The sequence below is a fragment of the Antechinus flavipes genome, chromosome 2 (assembly GCF_016432865.1).
Source record: "Antechinus flavipes isolate AdamAnt ecotype Samford, QLD, Australia chromosome 2, AdamAnt_v2, whole genome shotgun sequence".
In the NCBI taxonomy this organism is placed as follows: Eukaryota; Metazoa; Chordata; class Mammalia; order Dasyuromorphia; family Dasyuridae; genus Antechinus; species Antechinus flavipes.
The window spans coordinates 21,268,492-21,288,794 of record NC_067399.1 but is presented as its reverse complement, the minus strand read 5'-3'; the positions used below and the strand labels follow the sequence as shown (position 1 = coordinate 21,288,794).

Below are 20,303 nucleotides of genomic sequence, written 5' to 3'. Positions count from 1 at the left end.
AAGTTAAAGAAGATCGCGGGTCCGTTCTGTCGTTAGCCTTTGCAGAGGGACGCTGCAATTATGAGTCTCGGCCGCCTACTACTTCGCTGTGTTGGAGCAGACCGGGCGAGCTCCGATTCCTCCCGCTGCCCCGAACTAGCAGGGAGAAGTCTGATCATTTCGAACCCGGCTGTAGTAAAAACAAACAATAAAACAAACAAACAAACGAGCAAACAAAAAAACCCAAACGCTTTGAACTTGGAAGATTGGAGAAAGCAGCTGGGAGACACCATTTAACTTAGCCTGCCCTCTGCTCGGTCCTGCGGCAAAGACTGCACTAGCAAAGTTAAGTGGGGGAGTGGGGGAAATTCAATAATACAAGCAAAATAATCCACGGACCGTGGTGTGTGTGTGTGTGTGTGCGTGCTCGGATTGTTCAGATATTTCAGGTGAAGGCAGCTTAGCTTCCTCCCTCCTTATTTTTATTTTGTTGTGCTTTGGATCACGGGCTTGTTTGCCTTAAATTCTCCCCCTTGGGTAGAAGTCAGGACAGCAACTCAAAGGTTCCTCACCCGTGATGAAGTCAGAATAGAGAGTGGAGCTTGTGTAATTGTTGCTGTTTTTCTCCACCTGACACGAATATGTGGCTGAATTATCCGGATAATTTGCACGAATTTTTGCTTCTTTGGGCAAAAGGTCATATGTCAATTCAGTCTGTTTCTTCTCGATGGTATCGGATTTTGCTCCATTTCACTCATGCTCTGGGTGGGTTCTGTTACCTCTTGACGATACTGGCCCCTGCAAACGGGCTGAGCGGAACCAGACAGACAGGCAGGTGCAGATAGGCTGCCTGGCAGTCGGGGAGAAGCAGCCCGGCTCCTCTGTTCTGTTTATCCCTAAATCGGGCCTTCATCGGCCCTTGGGAACCGGGAGCAAGGGAGGACGAGAGGTGGATCGACTAGGACAACAGAGGAGTCGTTTAAAGAGCCCCAGGAAGAGGACCAGAGCTCGGTCCTCTTGCTTCGGAGATGGGCGCCTAGCGGAGAAAGAGATGGGCTGCGGAGGTCGCCTCCCCTCGGCATCGAATCAGGCTCCCAAACTTGTGGGCAACTTTCCTTCCCCTCTGCCCGCAGCGCGTGACCAAGGCCTCAGAAGCTGGGCCAAGCCTATCCCTCCTCCGAGCTTAGAGGGACTCAGGCCCCTGAATCCTTCCCTCCCGAGCCGAGAGCTCCCCCGGGAATTTCCCCCCTTCGTTCTATTTCCGCCTAGCCGTTCCTTGAGCGCCGCCACCGCCGAGATGCAGAGGAACCTCGGCCACAAAACTCGAGGCTTTGAAAAGGCCCAGGAGTTCCTCTGCCCCTGGCGCGAGGAAAGGCCTGAGAGACCCGGGACGGAAGAAATAATTCCTCGTTTAATCAAGCTCGGGAGCTTTCCCTTTCCCTGACAAAATGAGTTTGGGCCGAGGGGACGTTTTGGAGAGCCAGAAATGGAGCTACGCTGTCTCTCTCGGAGAAAGAATCCTCCGGATCCCGATTCTCCCTCGAACCCAGAAGGGGCTCCGAAAGTCTGTTACATTTCGGAACCCAGAAACGCTCGGATTGCCCGGGGCAGTTCGGAACGCCGAGATATCTCCGAACCTGGACCACGCCCGAGATTTCCCATCCCCTCCCCCGAATTCCGAGGGACTCGGAGAGGAAATCAGTGGGATTTCGGGCCGTGGGGGCTGCAGGCACGGGTGGGGCTGGGGCCCGCTCACAAGGAAGTCTGGCGGGTCATTTACTCCAGGAAACGGCTCCCCGGATCTCAGCGCCCGATCGGCTCCGGCATTTCGATTCAGGGGGGAAACAGACAAACGAACGAATGAGCAATGCTTGTCTATTTCCTGTCTGTTTCGCTATTGCAGCCCGGGTCCCGGCTCTCTCCGGGAAGTCTCTGGCTCTGGGGGACAGTGTTATCAAAAGAAAATAGGGGAAAAGCCCAGAGCGCAAGGACCCCGTCCCCCCTACCCCTCGACCCGGGGAATAGAGACTGGGAGTCGCCCGCAGATCCTCCCCAGGGCTCGGCCGGAGGAATAGCAACAAATCCCGGGCACCCCAAATCCTGGGGAAATGGGAGCTCTAGAATAGCAGGCGCCGCGGACGCTGGCGGGGCTGGACGCGGGCTCTGAGTCTGAGCACTCCTAACTCCACGGCCTCTGCCTGGTGGAAAGTGCGATAGAGAAGGGGACTGCCGGACTGGCGAGTGTGTGTGTGTGTGTGTGTGTGTGTGTGTGTGTGTGTGTGTGTGTGTGTGTGTGTTTGCCCCGGGAATGAATTCTATTTCCCCAAGGAGGAGAAGCCCTAGGAGAGGGGCGCAGGGCGTCTAGAGCTCATTAGCCAGCTCCCCATGCAAATCCCCTGCGGCCCTTCCCCTCTCTCCAATCACCACCTCCCCCACCAGCCCCGCGGCCCGCGGGAGCCAGGGGTGCATCAAAGGGCGCCTTTGTTCAGGGCAGGAGCAGAGGGATTAGGTTATCTCCGCGCCGCTGCGGCCCAGGCCCGTACTCTGGGCTGGCTCGGGGCTGCGCGGGCCTGAGAGACCCCGAAGCCGAAGTGGCTTAGGATCCCGAGCCCCCAGTGGGGATGGGGTGGCTTGGGAACCCGCGGAGCACGGGGGACTGGGGAGATTCACCTTCCCGGGCCCGCCTTCCTCCAAGGTCCTGGGACTCCGCTCCCCAAGCCCAGGGTGCGGGAAGGAGCACGAAGCGCTCTTCCCAGGGCCTCGGGGACACCGAGCCTCCCTTTGCCTCTTGCTTGTGTCCAGGGCCCGAGAGTGTGGGGGGGGGCTTCCTTTCTGTTTTCCCTTCCTCCTGTACCGCAAGTGCAGGAGGGGAGGCCCGGGGACCTTTGAATTTCCACTGCCCCGGTTCGTTCTGCCTTCTCCTCTTAACAGACGCTGCGTCACTTTCCCTTACTGTGGGCAGAGAGCCTGGCCCGGCTGCAGGCGCTGGGCCTGCCCAAGGATTGGGCCTCAGCCCAGCCCCTTCCTCCTTCCCCGATTCCCCCTTGTCAGTAATCTCCATAAAGACCATCTCTTGGCTGGAAAACCACAGCACACACATAGACACCCACCCAAACAACGAATCCATCAGCAAACATTTATTAAGCACCTACTGTATACAGGACCTTTTACTGTCCAGATTTTTCATTTACATGTACATAAACATACACATTCCCAGACTCACATACACGTACACACAAATAAATGTATTTGGTCTCACATACATATAAAGACCAGAAGAAACTCCTGCGGACATAGACATATAGAGACCCACACACATCCACATCCCCCCGGAATTACAGACACACGAAAAATGAAACAAACACATTTATTCATGGACAAACACGCAAATTCTCCCAGATTCACCTATGGGGACTGAACAGACACTCACAGGCGCCACAAGTTTATAAAAGATAAACATACATATTGGCCAGAGTGTCACAATTACAAAGAAGGAGAGCCATGTGCCAATTAGCTGAGCCATGAGACGCAAAATAAACTAAAACAAAGCTTTCTCTCCTCTTCAAGGAGAAGTGTTTTAATCTCCCCTTCCTTTACCAAAGGTGGAGAGACAAATAACTTTTCACCATATTGAACCATTCGGCTCCCAGATTCCCTAGGGTCTGTTAACACAACCATATTCACAAGTACATTTAGAAATCCATACCAGCCTGTGTGTATGTAAAAATTCATAAGATTAAGAAAAATACACACATGCATGCACACATGCTCCCTGACCACAAGCACAAGCACAAAGATTGTGCTCGCACCAGCCTTTGGAATTATGGAACGGAAACCCTGGCAAGAGGCATTCGTCCCCTCCAGAATCCTCTGCTTTGGGCTGATTTGTCTAGAGCCCTGAGCTGAAGGGCACTTGGGGGTGGGGAGCAGTCACAGCTCTCCATTTTCCAGAAAACTGCTTCCTCTCCCCAGGCCACATAATCCGGAAAGGACACACAGTCAGATGGTCATATGTGCTCCGTCACACACACTGACTCACAGTTACACAATCGCACAATCCCCAAGCAGCAACACTCCATCGCCCAGAATCCCACAACCGTCCAAAGTCATACCCATGCAAAAGGATAAATCGCATCCACATAACGCTCTAAGGTTACAGGGCCAGCGCCCCCCAAGCATCCCGAGGTGGGGAGTTCTGGAATCACTGCTGATGAAAATATTGAGGCTCAGATTCTGAGAAGCGTCATTTGTCCGGTCCCTGGAACCCAGGCCTCCTGAAACCAAGTTCAAGCTCCTTCCCACTGGGTGACCCTGACTTTTTACACAGCTCTCCCCTCCCCCACCAGCCGCTCTCCCATTGTTGCTGACCACCCCGAGCCTCATCCTAAGGGCTCTGAGGTCACACCATCCGCCAAGACCTACTGGGTGCTAGCCACTAACGATCCACCCAAGAAGGGAAGCGGCAGGTGCTCGCTGGGCTCTTCCCCAGGATCAGGCTCAGGCAGATTAGAGTTTGTTGTTGCCCTCTCTTGTCAGAAATGGAGGCAGAGGCAGGTAGAAAGAGAGCTAGGCGGGCATCCCAGGTGATAAAGAGGGAGGGCGGCCTCGGGTTCCTGGCGAGGTGCAGACCCTCCTCTCCCTCCCCCAGAAGTTTGATCTGCACCGAACCAGCCACCTTCACTCTTTTCTTGGGTCTCCCTTGTGACCAGGGCCATGTGTCTGGGAGCTGGCTGCTTGTGTTAGGTGTTAAGCTGTGGCAGAATTCGTCTCTGTGGGGAGTCAAGTGGATTTTTCTGGGATCAAATTCACTACATTAGACTCATTAGCTGTATTCCTACCTACACAGTACATAAATACATTTGGCAAACACCCTGCTCGAAGAGCTCCCAGCATGCGCACACGCACAGACACAGACACAGACACGAACAACCCAACTTAACATGCTGCTCGTATGACTAAACCATGAAATTGGGAACACGGCTCTCCATTTTCCCCCGTTTCTCTGGGCTTCTGTCTCCTTCGCTTTGGGCTTCCCTCCTATTTCTCACCTGCCAAGGAAGCTCCTCTTGGCTCTGCTGCTTTTAGAAAGCCTTTGGTGGAAGGGGGTCCGAGGGAGCCAGGAATGGACTGGGCTGGGACAAAGCGGGGGAGTAGCCAAAAGAAGCTTCTCTCAGAAGGTAGGGCTAAGGTGAAAGGGACACTTGGGGAGGGGGATATATGAAGAGGGGGGCCTGCCTTCTCACCATGAGCTGCCTGCCTCCTGAGGCTAAAGGAAGTGCATTTAGTCCTTTCTTCTCTTCCCTGGCAACTCTGTCAAGAATGAGACAGGAGGTGGAGATCACAGGGCATTCCAAAGAGAAGAACAAAGTCCAACTTTCTCTCTTCAGTGGCAGCTTCCAAAGCCAGAGAAGAGCCTAAAAGCACTGAAGGGAAATGGGAAGCTTAGCCTTGGGAAAGGAACTTCATGGAATGGACCCAGCTGCAGAAATCAGTGTCCCTCTGACCTTCCCCCCAGTTCTGCTAGAGATTCTTTTTTTCCCCTCACCTTGGTACCACTGGCTGCTGGGCAGCCAGTAACCTTGCCTCTATGTCTCCTAAAGTTCAGAGAATTTCAGTTCAGTTGTTTTTCTGGGGGACCAAAAATTCTTATGAAATCTCCTGAAGTATTGTCTTTAAGGTCAGTTATTCTAATTTGTAGAAAACTCAGATGTCCCTCCTCCCAGAAGGGTGTGTGGAGGGTGGGGGTGGGGGTGGGTATTTAACTTCGTTTTTATATTTCTGGTCGCATCTCTTTATTTTTATATTCCATCTCTGTCACACTTTTTCTTTCCAGAATCTGATATCTTATTATAATTTTCCACCTTTTGTTCTAAACCATTGGTTCTTAGTTGAATTTTAAAAATATATTTTAATATTGTTTAAATATTTTCCAATTAAATTTAAATGATCATATTCATTTAAAAATTTTAAGTTCCAAATTCTCTCTTTTCTGCTTATTCCTCCCCTTTAAGACTTCCAACAATATGATAATGATTCTACACAAAAAGTCATATAAAACCTATTTCCATATTAACCATCTCATTTGTCTTTTTAAAATTCTGGTTCTTTCATTTCGTTTCTTTACTTGGTTAAGCTTCTCAGCCACTCTGGCAGTTATTGGAGATCGTCTGCTTTCATTTCTGAAAGATCCCGTTGTGGTTATGACAATATTATTTCCTTCCTTTTCCAGAATTTTTTTCTCTCTTATCTCATACGATAGCATCACGGTATCAGGAACTTTTCTATGTGTGCTTTTTTTCCTGCAGCGTATAAAGTGGGATTTTTTGGCCCCATTTCTTTCTTTTCCCTTCTTTATCCAATTAGGTTTTCATTTTAGCAGATTTTTTTGATGCTTTGAAGTTCTAGATGGGAGTTGGGCTTAGAATGGGGAAATTCACTGGGTCACCTTGTTGGAATTCACTATCTCTCCCCAAGTCCCAGAATTCTGAAGAGCCAAAGAATGGGTGGACTGGTCTCTGATTGCATCAGAGTGGCCAATGTTGAAGAATTCTGGCCTCTAACTCTGTAGGCTCTCACCTCAATAATAATGTGATTCACCTTTCTATAGTGCTGGGAGAGTTGCAAAGTGCCTTCCTTCAAGGTCTCTGTGATATCCAGAGAGAGGAAATTTAGTGCCTGGTTGGGATTCTTAGGCTCTCCAATTTCAATATTTTTCCCATCATACTATGCTGCCTCATTTATCTGCTTCTTTATCTTGGAAAGCATTTGTTGGCCAATATCATCCATATATTGAATGAAGACCTGAGGTGATCTTGTTAAACTCTCTCTCTCTCTCTCTCTCTCTCTCTCTCTCTCTCTCTCTCTCTCTCTCTCTCTCTCTCTTTTAAGATTCTAAATTGCCACGTTAGTTCTGTTCTGTTTCCATACTTAACTGGTCGAGATGACGCAGAAATCATTCAGATCCATCCACATGACTTGTTATCTCAGTTGAAACATTGAACCCAGTTGCTAGTAGCATAACAAGAACAATAATAGCTAACATTTATATAGCTCTTTAAGCCTGCAATGAGTTTTGCATGTATTCTCTCATTTGATGCCCAACTCCCCGGGAGGTAATTATCCCCATTTTACGGATGAGGAACTGAGGAACAAGTGACTTGCCCAGGTGTCTGAGACAGGATTAGATCCAAGTCTTTCTGATTCCAAGTCCAGGACTCCCTCCATGGCTGCCTCAAGTATGAGAAAGAAATTTATAAAGTTTCCATACTGTGCTGAGATTCCTGTTACCCAATGCACAGACCTTTCCAAAGTCGGTGCTTAGGGGTATCTAATTCACTGCGTCTTTGCAGATGATTGTGAATATCTGTACACAAGTCTACGGACAATATTTTGGATTTGGATTTGTGCACATGGGAGTGTGCTGAGTTGCCTGAGGGAGCAGAGGGGTTGCAGGCTGCTATGTATGTTGGGGGAGAGTTGTGTGTGTGTCTGGAACTACTATATATACACTAGCCTGAGCACACTTCCATTGCCTATAGAAGAGAAAATCTGTGTGTACGTGTGCGTGTGCATGTTTGTGTGAATGCCTCTGCAGAAACGCGTGTGTAATTGTGTGCAAGGACATGCATTTAAAAAAACACGCACATACTGTATGTCTATATACAGTACATTAGGGAGAAGGCTGAAGCCAAACTAGGATATATATTTACATGCACACCCATGCAAAAACCAAATCTTCCCCCTTCTCTCTCTCATTTATTATTTTTAACTTCGTTCTCATATTTCTGGTTTCAACTTTTAATTTTTGTATTCAATTTCTGTCACAATTAGAGAGAGAAAGAGAAAGAAACTTATTTAGATTATATACATATTACACACATGCACACACACACACACACACACACTCATACATATATATTTACATATATTCGTGTTCCACCAGTGTGGAGTGTTTAGTGACTAGCTAAGGACCCTCTTGTGCCTGGGGAGGCTACTTTTTGTCTGACCTCCTTGGATGGGGTGAGATGAGGGGGAGTCATATCAGCACACAGTGTCAAGAACAGACTGGAGGGAAATTGAGAATTTGCTATATTTTGTGCAGACGCCTAATAGCCTAAAAAAGCAGTACAACCTAAGGCTAAGAAGAAAGAATGGGAGGGAACTGATATTCCATACCGGGAAGTAGGCAGGCTGTTCCATCTGGAAAGAAGGATAGCACTGGAATCACCCTTGTGGGTATTGTGAAACCAGGGGGAAGAGGATGGTGGCTGTGTGTGTGTATGTGTGTATTGTGTGTGTGTGTGTATGTGTGTATTGTGTGTATGTGTGTGTGTGTGGAGAGAGAGAGAGAGAGAGAGAGAGAGAGAGAGAGAGAGAGAGAGAGAGAGAGGAGAACGCTTTCTATTTATCAGGCTGGTTTAAGGATGTGAAAGAGAAAAGGTACCCATAGACCTTCTGTCCTCCAGATGTGTATTGGGGTAAGGGGGAGGTAGATGGGAACCTAGACACTCAGCTTTTTTTTTTTTTTAATGTGGGGTTCTCCATCTGGTAATTCTTTTCTTTCAGAGTATGGCTGTCCTGGAGATAGGAGGTGACTAACTTGGATTAAAATGTTTTTAATGATGTCAGTTTGTGTGCCCAAATTGAGGTTACAATATGCGTCGATAGCTGGAAGAGACCATAGAGATTGCTTAGCCCACCCCTTTATTGGACAGGTCAGAAAACAGAGTAGAGAAAAACTTTTTTTTCCTAGAGGTAGGGGGGAATAGGTAAGAGGTGAACCCCGGACCTCTGACTCCAAATCTAGAATCTTTCCCTCTGTTCCATGATGGTTGGGGCCAGGGAATAATGTCTAGGTGCAAGGGGATGATATTCTGACAAATTCATAGAATTGGAATCAAAACAGGAAGTTTTGGAAATGAAAACTGGGAAGGGGATCAGGAATCAGGAGAATGAGAATTTGGTAAAGGAAGGAAAGTAGGAAGGAGTGTGCAGGGAATGGAAGAATTGGGGGTTAAGAAGAAAATAATTGGTGAAGATATGGAGAAAAGCAGGAAAATGGTTGAATAGGGAAAGGGATGGGAGAATGGGGAAGGAGATTTGGAAGTTAGAAATAGGGGAGACAAACAAGGGAGGTGGGATGAAGCAAATAGAAGAAAAGGAGAAAAGAAATGGGAGGACCAGATGGGCTTGGAGGAGACGAAAGTAGAGGGAGACATGGGGTGATTGCAGGAGGGATAACATGATTTAAGGGATCAAAGGCTTCATCCAACTACCTCTTTGATCATTAATATAAGGAAGAATCCTCTTCCAGAGTCATTTCTTTCTTGGAGGTCAGCAGTGGATGGACTCAGTCCTACAAAGGAAGGTGCCAGGGGAGAGTGGGGTCCCCGGAATCCTCTAAAGAGAGACGTTGCTTATTCAAAACATTCTATATGGCAAATGGTGCCGTTACAACATGATACCTTATTAACAGACTCACATATACCCTGGCTCCTGCATGTCCCTGGGAACGGAACTCCATATGTTAAGAGCCTTCTGGAGTCTAACAGAAAGACTAACACTTTTTGCCTGGAACAGGGGTGAGCCTCTTCCCCAGCAGCAGAGAGTAGAAAGGCTTCCCCTGGGCAGGATAGAAATGGTTATATCAGCGTGATGGAGAGCAAGGAACCTTAGCTCTAGCTAGAGATCTTGCGGGCAAATCCCGATTCTATCACTTCCTACCGCTGGGACGTTGGGCAAATCTCTTCAACTCTCATCTGCGATCCAGGAGATGGCCCCTCCAGTCTCTTGCAGCTTTTAATCCCTAGTACCACACACAGAGCTCGGAGGAGAAACGCCGAGTACCGAGCAGAAATGAGGAGTACCAGGTCGTAATCCTGGCTTTTATATCTAGGACGGGATGACCTTGCGCAAGACTCTCTCTGTTACCTCCTCGGTAAAGACTTTAACTAAAGAGACAGCTTTTGTAGTGGAGAGAGCGCTGGATCGGGAGACAGTAAATATACCCTTGGGCACTTGTTAGCCCTGGGTGTCTTCAGCTGTATGGTGGCTGTAGCAGCTGTATGGTGGCTATAGCTAAAGGTTTTTGGGAAGGGAGGAGAGGGTCGGAGGATCAGTCTCCACCTCGCCAGTAACCCGAGGCCGCCCTCCCTCTTTATCACCTGGGATGCCTGCCTAGCTCTCTTTCTACCTGCCTCTGTCTCCATCTCTGACAAGAGAGAGCAACAACAAACTGCCTGATCCTGATCCTGGGGAAGAGCCCAGCGAGGATCTGCCGCTTCCCCTCTAGGGTGGATCGTTAATGGCTAGCACCCAGTAGGTCTTGGCGGATGGGTGTGACCTCAGAGCCCTTAGGATGAGACTCGGGGTGGTCAGCAACAATGGGAGAGCGGCTGGTGGGGGAGGGGAGAGCTGTGTACAAAGTCAAGGTCACCCAATGAGGAGGAGCTTGAACTTGGTGTCAGGAGCCCTGGGTTCCAGGGACTCTGGACAAATGACCCTTCTCAGAATCTGAGCCTCAATATTTTCATCTGTACAATATCAGCAGTGATTCCAGAACTCCCCACTTCGGGATTCTTGGGGGGCGCTGGCCCCGTAACCTTAGAGTCTTCCATAGAAGCGAGTTATTCTTTTACATGTGTGACTTTGTGTGGTTGTGGAATTCTGGGTGATGGAGTGTTGCTGCTTGGGTATTGAGTAATTGCGTAAGTGTGTCAGTGCGTATGACAGAGCATGTGTGCCCAAGTATCTGTGTGATCCTCCAGGCTTACAACTGACCTTTATGGGGCCCGGGAAAAGGAAGCAGCTTTTTGGAAAATGGAGCGCCGTGATCCCTCTCCCGATCCAGATAGCTGCCCTTTGCGCAGGCTTCCAGGCAGATCAGCTGAAAACAGTGGGGGCTGTGTGGCTCCCAATTTCCCCGTCGTCGGAGTCTTAAATCAGAGGCTGCTTGACAGCCCGCCAGTGCGGGTTCTGCCGGGGCGGCCTCTAGAGTCCCACCCAAGTGCTCTGGGGGAGTTCTCATCAAGGTCTGGCCCTGCCGCAGACCCCTGCCCAGGCGGCGGTTCCCTTGGAGGAAGAGGAGGGGGAGGAGGAGGGGGAGGAGGATCATCGCGGGGAAGGACAGGAGGGAGAAACGGCCTCCAGGAGGCCAGCGTCGGGGCCTTGGACAGCTCTTGCGCCCACTCTACTCTAGGACCCCGAGATGTCTTCCTTTAGTTATCAGTTCCCAGCCAAGGCGGGAGACTTCTAGGGAGCCCCAGGTTACAACACAGAGATGGGAACAGCGCAAAAGACAACGAAGTCTGAGCGGGGGCCCAGGGCCAGGGCGGAGGGATGTCGGGGCCGGGTGCGGAGAGATCCAGGGGAGCACAGGCCGCTCTAACCTGGCTGGCGGAGGCAAGGCCCAAGGGGAGGGGGCGGTGGGAAGTGGGACGGCCGGGACGGCGGCAGTGAAGGCGCTCATCCTCTCCATCTCTCTCTCTTTTTGTCCGTCCGTGCGTCTGGCCTTCCCCCCTCCCCCCTGCAAATCCTAACCCTCCCCCACCCCCGTATCTCCAATTCCATTCCCGCGGGGCCTCCTCTTCTCCGTCTCACCTGCCCATTGGTCCCTGCCCCCACGTCCCTGCCTGGACCCCACCGCGGGCTGTGTCCGTTATCGCTTCCTCCTCCTCGTGCCCCCCACCTCCGGACCCCCTGTCTTCCCCAACGCCCCTCCCGGTCTGTGTCCCTTGTATCCCCGCATCTCCTGCTGCCTCGCTGTCTCCCGTGTCCTGCGAATTCTGTCGCTTTGTGTCGCCTGGGTCCTGTTACCCCCGGCCTCCACGTCTACGGGATTCCCGGCTCCCCGTGTTCCCGACCCTCCGCCTCACCCATCCCCACGTCCGCACGCGCGTGTTGTCTCCACTCTCGGTCCCCGGATCCCCCTTTCCCTCGTGCCCCCGGATCCCCCTTCTCCTCGTGCCCCCGGATCCTCCTTCCCCTCGTGCCCTGTACCCTTGTGTCCCACACCCGCGCCCCCCTTCCCTTCGTGTTCGGCGCGGTGCCCTGCCGCCAGGGAGCGAGGTTCCCCAGGACAGTCTCCTCCTGCACGGCCCCTTCGCCCGAAAACCCAAGCGGATTCGGACGGCCTTCTCGCCTTCGCAGCTGCTGCGGCTGGAGCGCGCCTTCGAGAAAAACCACTACGTGGTGGGCGCCGAGCGGAAGCAGCTGGCGGGCAGCCTCAGCCTCTCGGAGACCCAGGTGAGCCGGCTCCCCGATCCTCGCTGCCCTCCCCTTGGCCCCTTTGGTCGAACTGTCCCGCTCCTGTAGCCTCTCAATCTTTGTATCTCTCTCCTTCCAACATCCTCCCCCCCCCAAAAAAAAACCCACCTCTATCTCATTCCTCCCTCCTTCTCTCTCTCTCTCTCATTCCCATCTTTCTCTCGTTCTTTTCAGTCACTCTCCCTCTCTCCTCCCTTCCTCCCTCTTTTCCTCTCTCCTCTCTCTCTTTCTCTCTTCTTTTCCTCTAACTTCTGCCCCGACTTTGGCCCTCATTTTCTCTCCATTCTCTTTCTCCCTTTCCTTCCTTCCTTCCTCCTCTCCTCCCTTCTCTTTTCTCCCCTCTTTTCTCCTTCTCCTCTCCTCCTCCTCCTGCTCTTCTTCTTCTTCTTCTTTTTTCTTCTTCTTCCTCTTCTTCTTCTTCTTCTTCCTCTTCTTCTTCTTCTTCTTCCTTCTTCTTCTTCTTCTTCTTTTCTTCTTCTTCTTCTTCTTCTTCTTCTTCTTCTTCTTCTTCTTCTTCTTCTTCTTCTTCTTCTTCTTCTTCTCCTCCTCTCCTCCTCCTCCTCCTCCTCCTCCCCCTCCTCCTCCTCCTCTTTTCTCCTTTTCCTTCTTCTCCTTTCCCTTCCCCTTTGTTTTCCGTTTATCCTTCCCCTAATCTCTCTCTCTCTCTCTCTCTCTTCCTCTCTCTCTCTCTCTCTTCCTCCCCCTCTCTCTTTCTCCTCCCCTCTCTCTTCCCTAGCTCCTGAGTGGATCTAGCTGAGCATACAGGGATGGGGGATGAAGAAAGGAGGAGCAGAGGCCAGGAAGTTCCTCTATAATTTGCCCTGCTTCTCAGGGCCACTATGTTCAGCCCTCAGGATTTTCCCTGAAAATAGTCTCTATTCTAGTTGTTCAGGAGCTCAGTAGAGGCAGAGCTTCTTTCTTCAGTAGTGGCTAAAAGGAAACATAATAATAATAATAATAATAATAAAATAATAATAATAATAATAAAATCTAATTCAATTCAACAGACTTCTCTAGATGCCATCTTGGAAGTACAGCCTCCAAAAGAAGGGAGTGACTGTCCCTCTGTCTTTGCTCCTGGTCAGACTTCATTGGGGATGATTGTGTTCAGTTTCGGGTCACACTTTACTGACAAACTCAAGCATTTCCAGGGAAGGACAATCAGGGTGGGGAAGGGCTTTGATTGAAAAAAGTGGGAGTGTTTTTAGGCTAGAGAAGAGAATGCTTGGTAGCAGTTGCTGGGGGTAGGGAGAGGAAACACACAATAGCAAGCTTCAATATTGGAAGTAGTCATATGGTCTTAAAGATTATCCTTGACATCAGGAACTTTAGAGGATGGGGCCAGGACTCATGGACTCAGGTTCCCTAGAAGTACTTTTGAGCTTAGTCTAAGGAATAGGATTGCTTTCTGATTTGGAAATAAACACTTCAGACAGGACATCTGCCATTGAGCAACCTGGCCCAGGGACCCCACGATTGACCAGCTGTTTGTTTGGGGATTTTAGTCAGGGGCGTTCTAGAACCTGCTGATTTGTTTGGGGATTTTAGTAAGAGGCATTCTAGAATCTGCTGATTTGTTTGGGGATTTTAGTAAGAGGCATTCTAGAATCTGCTGATTTGTTTGGGGATTTTATTCGGGGGCATTCTAGAACCTGCTGATTTGTTTATGAGGGGGAGAAATGGGACAATGCCTATGCTTCCCCTCTCCCCATAGGTCCCAGGATAGTTGTCCTCTGGGTGCAGAAAAGAAATAAGGAAGGACAGAATTTCATTTCCTAGCCACCTCCCCCACCCCATCTCCCACCCCCAATCCAGGAAACCATCTCTTGATCTTCCTTAGTCACAGCCAAATAACTAGCTCTCCAGGAGGGGTCAACTTAATCTTCATTGCCCAAAGGATAACCACAACTACCCTCTTTGGTTTTCTCCTTGTTGATAATAGTCTATAGCGTTTGTGTCCCCTATATTCTTTCTGTAAGTCCTATTTAATGAGAAAGGTGGACTTTTCCTATGGGGTAATGGAAATCAGGAGACCCAATGGGATTCTAGTTTCTGGTTCTTATACGCCTTGTGTGACCTTGGGCAAATGATTCCCACTTCTACGCCTCAAGACTTTTTCCCTTTATTTCCGTCAACTGAATCTGTCAATCTAGTGGTTTAGAGGAACTTGAGGGTATCTTTCAGTTCTAATATGCTGGTTTGGAGTGAGGAACACTCAGACCTGGAATTAATGGAGCTGGAGAAAGGTGGTAGAAAGGGGGTTCTCTGAGCCCAAGACAGACTCTAGACATTGCTTCTATGACTAAACTCCTGACACGGGCTCCTTTCCTTGGTCATTGTTTCTCTGAAAAACTGAAGGTAAAATTATTCTAGTTATTTGAATCTTGGATGGATTCAGGTGACTGGATGATGTGAGGGAGGGGTTCGAGAATAAGAACCCATTGTGGAATCCTGGGGCCCAACCCGGGCTCAGATCCTGGTTCTGCCAGTTTTAGCATTTGATATACACTACCCATAGCTGAAGTTCTGTAAGCTTATCCTTGAAATGAGGAGGCTGATTTAGAGAAGTTCTAAGTGCTTTCCCAGCTCTCCTGCTTGTGATCTTACCTAGTTTACTACCTCAATCGATGTCTATCCCCCCTTTTTTTCTATCAGCCATCCATCTGTGTATCCATATGTCTATAATCTATTTATTCATATAGCTACCTACATATCCTTTATCTCTCTCCATCTCAGTAATCCACTTGAGTAATCCTACCTTTTTGACACCTGTGATCATTATGCCATCAGTATCTCTGTCCAGAAACAGATGTAGAAACTGACTTTCCACATTGACATACTGGATATTTTTCAGAATTAAAAAGTGACTTTAGGGCACAAAAAAGTCCCATTTTTCATTCTCCTTCCCTGAAAAGATTGAGTTTAAAAATTAATAAAATCACATCACTGGGCTTTTTTTTTTTTAACTCAGAAGTACTTTTAAATTAATTAAAAAACCTCAAATCTGTTAACTTCTGTTTGTTTTTATTAGCAACATTGTTTTTTAACTCAGTGCTTTTAAGCTCAATGAAAGTGTTCTTAATTAACTCTCCTCCCACCCCCTCCCCCTACTTAAGACAAACCAGCTTTCCTTTTACTTGGGGAGGTCCCATATGTCAATGTGCAAACGGGCCAGTTTCTGAATCTGAGTCATAGAACCGTGGAATCAGAGACACTGATTCAATAATAGATTATAGAATGTCAGAATCTCAAGAAACCTTAGAACAGAGAGTGTCAGAGCCGAGAAAAATCTTAAAATCGAGAACATCGGAGCCAGAAAGGACCTTAGATTGTCAGAGCTGGGAAGATTTTTCAAGTCCATCTAATCCAGTGGTTAAGTAGCTAGGAGATAGAGTAGATAGAGTGCCAAGTCTGGGGTCAGGAAGACCCATCTCCCTCAGATACTCCCTAGCTGTATTGCCACCCTGAACCAGATATTTATTTTTGTTATGCTTGACATGTTTATGTTTTATGTTATGTTTGACTCAATTTCCTCATCTGTCAAATGAGTTGGAGAAGGAAATGACAAGATACTCTAATATCATTGCCAAGGAAACCCAAATGGGATCATGAAAAATTAGACACAACTAAGTAATAGCAACAAAATCCATTATTTTCTTGTTATTGCTTTTTATATACAAAACATATGCATGGGTAATTGTTCAACGCTGACCCTTGCAAAAACTTCTGTTCCAAAATTTCCCCTCCTTCCCTCCACTCCCTCCCCTAGATGGCAGGAAGTCTCATACATGTTAAATATGTTAAAGTATATGTTAAATTCAATATATGTATACATACAAAATCCATCACTTCTTAATCTTTTCAATGTGAAATCATTCCAGAGACAGCTTCTACGTCAGAGCTCTACTGTTTGTATTTATCAACTGAGAAAATACCTGGTGATAAAATGCTCCTAGGCTTTTCAGATTTGTATTTTATTAACCTCAATGGCTCCATTGTACACACACTTAAAAAGTTATCATGAGACACACTCCATATTCAGTCTTCAGGTGTGCTTGCTCATTTGTGACTGTGATTCATTTAATGATACAGCCCCTTGGCAGAGACTCCAGGGGTCCACTAGGGACCTGCAGGCCCCAGTTCAGTGCTGCCATTTTAGTCCAGTTCTGTCATTCAGCAGACTGGGAAAATGACGCCCTTGTACAAAGAGCCACCAGTTAGTGGCAAAACCATTAACTAAAAACTAGAAGCGAGGACTTTTCTCTCCTCCAGGTTGGACTTTTCTCCCTTATATTACACTGCTTATTATATCATATGGCATTATCAATCTATTCTCTCCTGCTGATTATTTAGATGTGCCTTCAGTGATAGCAATTTGTCATCTTGACCCTTATTGCCAAGCACGTTTGATTATTTATTCATCAGCGATCTAATCTGTCCACCAGTCATGTATTAAGGCTTATCTGGGAGGCATATGGCAGGCCAGTTTGGGAATAAGGAAAACCTGAGTTCAAACTTTGTCTCATATTCTAATAATTGTGTGACTGAGCAAGTCACTTAAAAAAGGTGTTCCACCTCAGTTTCCCCATCTGTAAAAGAGAGATAAACAATAGTATCTACCTCTTGGGATTGTTGGAGGATCATATGAAATAATACATGAAGCATTTTGCAAAAACACTTTATCAATGCCATTATTGTTGTTATTGTAAGTTAAATTTCAATCCTTCCCCCAAACCAGTGATCTGTATTGATGGAGGGAGTTTTTTGACTAATAACAATTATTTATTCATCAATTAAAATTTGTCAGCTGTTTCTGTGATATTGCTCTGTGGAATCATGGAATTTTTTGAGATGGAAAGGTCTTTTCTACTACTCTTGATCTTGACACAGTGATTATTATTTTGGTCCTCTTTTAACATGAAGGATAATAACCAACCAATCCTTTCACTTTATGATTTTATGATCTCTTACCATACGAAAAATATTTGTTTTATAGATAAGAAAATGGAGAGTGTTTCCTCCCTCCAGGCCCTAGATGGGAAAGGATGCTTCCAACATCACTTAGTTAATGAGTGAAATGGTCAGCATTAAATCCTACCTCCCAAATCCAGGGGCATCCCATTATAATATACTCTCACTAATCATTAATGTCTACTACTATCATAACTTATCCATTCCTGTATTCACATATCTACCTTTAGCTTCTCGTATAGCAGCATTTTTAAAAACTCACTGCTTTTAAGCCCAATAAAAATGTTCTTAATGAACTCTTCTCCCCCCCTTCTCAAACCATCATTAATATTGACCTACAATATTCACTTATCATTTTCTTTATTATTTGTAACTTTGTCACATCCATCATCTGCTAACTCATACTTGTTTATTTGTCCTGCCTTGTCTATGTGCAACTATAACTATTTGTCTATCTTTCTATCATCTGTCTTTCTTTTGTGATCATCCGTCCTTAGCTCTTAATCCTCTCTTTGTAGCTCTATTTATATAGAGATATAATTGTGCAGAGGTATAGTTGCAAATGTTTAACAATTGGCTCTCTGGAAGGGAAAATATGCACAATTTTAAATTTAATTGTTAATTAAACATTTTGTGCACGATTTTAAATTTAGTTTTTAATTAACTAATTAAACATTTCTCCATCATTTTCGTAAACCTTAACAATCATCAAAACAAAAAAATCAAGCCCTGATTCATAATTAGTTGACTTTTGACATGGAAATACATTGAAAATTTATATCTGTATCACTGTCTTTATTGATCATTCATCTGTATCTATTTGTCAGCTCTATCGATGTCTTGCTTGACCAATATAATAACTCAGATTCAATCTCTCATTTAAAAAATATGATATCTTCACTTCAAATATCTAGAAATTATATTTAGTTATCTACATTTCATATCGGAAGAACTAAATAGGTTCTTTTTAGATTTTTAAATTTTGTTTTGTTCAATTAACAAGGATTTTCTCTGTCTCTTAATTCTTCCCACCTCCTGTATTGAAAAGAAAGAAGGAAAAAAAGAGATGTAGAATCCTTATATTCCATCAGCACAGTCAAACAATAAAAACTCTCCCATTGAGGCAAGTACAAAAATGTATCTCTCATTCTGCACAGCCATTATCTCTCTGTCATGAGGTGGATAGAAGTCTTCATTACCACTGTCCTCCTGCCATTATTGGTCCTTTTATTGAACAGAGTTCTTGAGCCTTATGAAATTGGTAATTTTTATAATATATGATTTGAATATGGAGCAGTCCCCTCTACTTTATGGCAATTCTGGTCAACTTCTCTAGGCTTAGGTTTTTGCATAAGGAGTGAATTGGGCTCAATGATCTCCAAAGCTTCTTTCAACTTCTAAGTCCTTCCAGTCTCTGAACTCATAATTCATCCATATTTGCTTCTTGTCTTTGGCTGTCATAGCAATTTCTTCTTCTTCTTCTTCGTCGTTGTCGTTGTCATCTTTGTCTTCTTCTTCTTCTTCTTTCTTTTTCTTCTTCCTTCTTCCTTCTTCTTCTTCCTCCTTTTTCTTCTTCCTTCTTCCTTCTTCTTCTTCCTCCTTCTCCTCCTTCTCCTCCTCCTCCTTCTCCTCCTCCTCCTTCTCCTCCTCCTTCTTCTTATTGTGAGTAATTTTTCAACACTGACCCTTGCAAAACCTTCTGTTCCAACTTTTCCCCTCCTTCCCTCTACCCCTTCCCCTAGATGGCCGGTAGTCCAATACATATTATATAAGTTAAAGTATATGTTAAATCCAACATATGTATGCATATTTATACAGTTATCTTGCTGCACAAAAAAAAAATCGGGTCAGAACGAAAGGAAAAAGCCTGAGAAGGAAAACAAACATGCAAGCAAACAATAACAGAAAGAATGAAAATGTTGTCATAGCAAGTTCTATGCGTGCTTCTTTAGCTATTTTTGAAATCAATACCCAATATAGTTTGTGATTTATAAGTGGCCATCATTTATCTTTTCAGCCACTGACTCTCTTAATCATATGTTTCTATCTATCAGGACTACTTTTTGCTATTCTGTGTATCCCCAGTGGTTAGGACACTGTCTGGCATGATTATGTGCTTAGTAAATACTTTTTGACTATCGATGGGTAATCTATATTATTTATTATCTAGCTATGGATTTACATTTTTATTGTGCATTTAAAATAACGTAGATAGGGATAAGAAAAGAAGTGGCTGTTGGACTTATGTCTTCATTGGCGTAAATGTATATTAAGTATTCATATATAGACAACAATATACCTATGTAATTAAATATGCATATGGTGTATATACACATGAAAAACATGCACATACAATATGACCTTTTTCCTCATATGATAGGGTATTGGAGTAGAAAGGACATTGTACCTGGCCTTAAGACTCCTGGGTTCAAGTCCTGCCTCAGATCAGCTGTATGACCCTGAGCAAGTCTCTGGATTTCCATGAGAATCAGTCCCATTATCTGTGAAATAAAGATAGCAATATCTACAGCATCTTATAACCCTCTAGATATGAGACCTATTGAGATGAGAGCTCTATAATGACTTAAGAAGGTCCACTCTAGAGATGAGAGCTCCACAGTGACTAAAGGAGGTCCACTCTAGAGATGAGAGCTCCACAGTGACTAAAGGAGGTCCACTCTAGAGATGAGACTTCCAGAATGAATAAAGGAGATCCACTAGAGATGAGAGCTCTACAGGGACTAAAGGAGGTCCACTCTAGAGATGAGACTTCCAGAATGAATAAAGGAGATCCACTAGAGATGAGAGCTCTACAGGGACTAAAGGAGGTCCACTCTAGAGATGAGAGCTCCCTAGTAACTAAAGGAGGTCCACTCTAGAGATCAGAGCTCCCTAGTGACTAAAGGAGGTCCACTCTAGAGATCAGAGCTCCCTAGTGACTAAAGGAGGTCCACTCTAGAGATGAGAGCTCTACAGGGACTAAAGGAGGTCCACTCTAGAGATGAGAGCTCCCTAGTAACTAAAGGAGGTCCACTCTAGAGATGAGAGCTCCCTAGTAACTAAAGGAGGTCCACTCTAGAGATCAGAGC

The 20,303-nt window shown here is 46.3% G+C and overlaps 1 protein-coding gene across 1 annotated transcript in view; it reads left to right on the top strand.

Moving 5' to 3' along the window:
• EMX1 (empty spiracles homeobox 1) overlaps positions 1-20,303 on the top strand; it is a 39,279-nt gene that overhangs the window by 1,744 nt on the left and 17,232 nt on the right. The window contains exon 2 of the mRNA XM_051974275.1: positions 12,038-12,222. Within this exon, the coding sequence (XP_051830235.1) occupies positions 12,038-12,222 (185 nt within the window). The remainder of the gene's footprint in view (positions 1-12,037; positions 12,223-20,303) is intronic.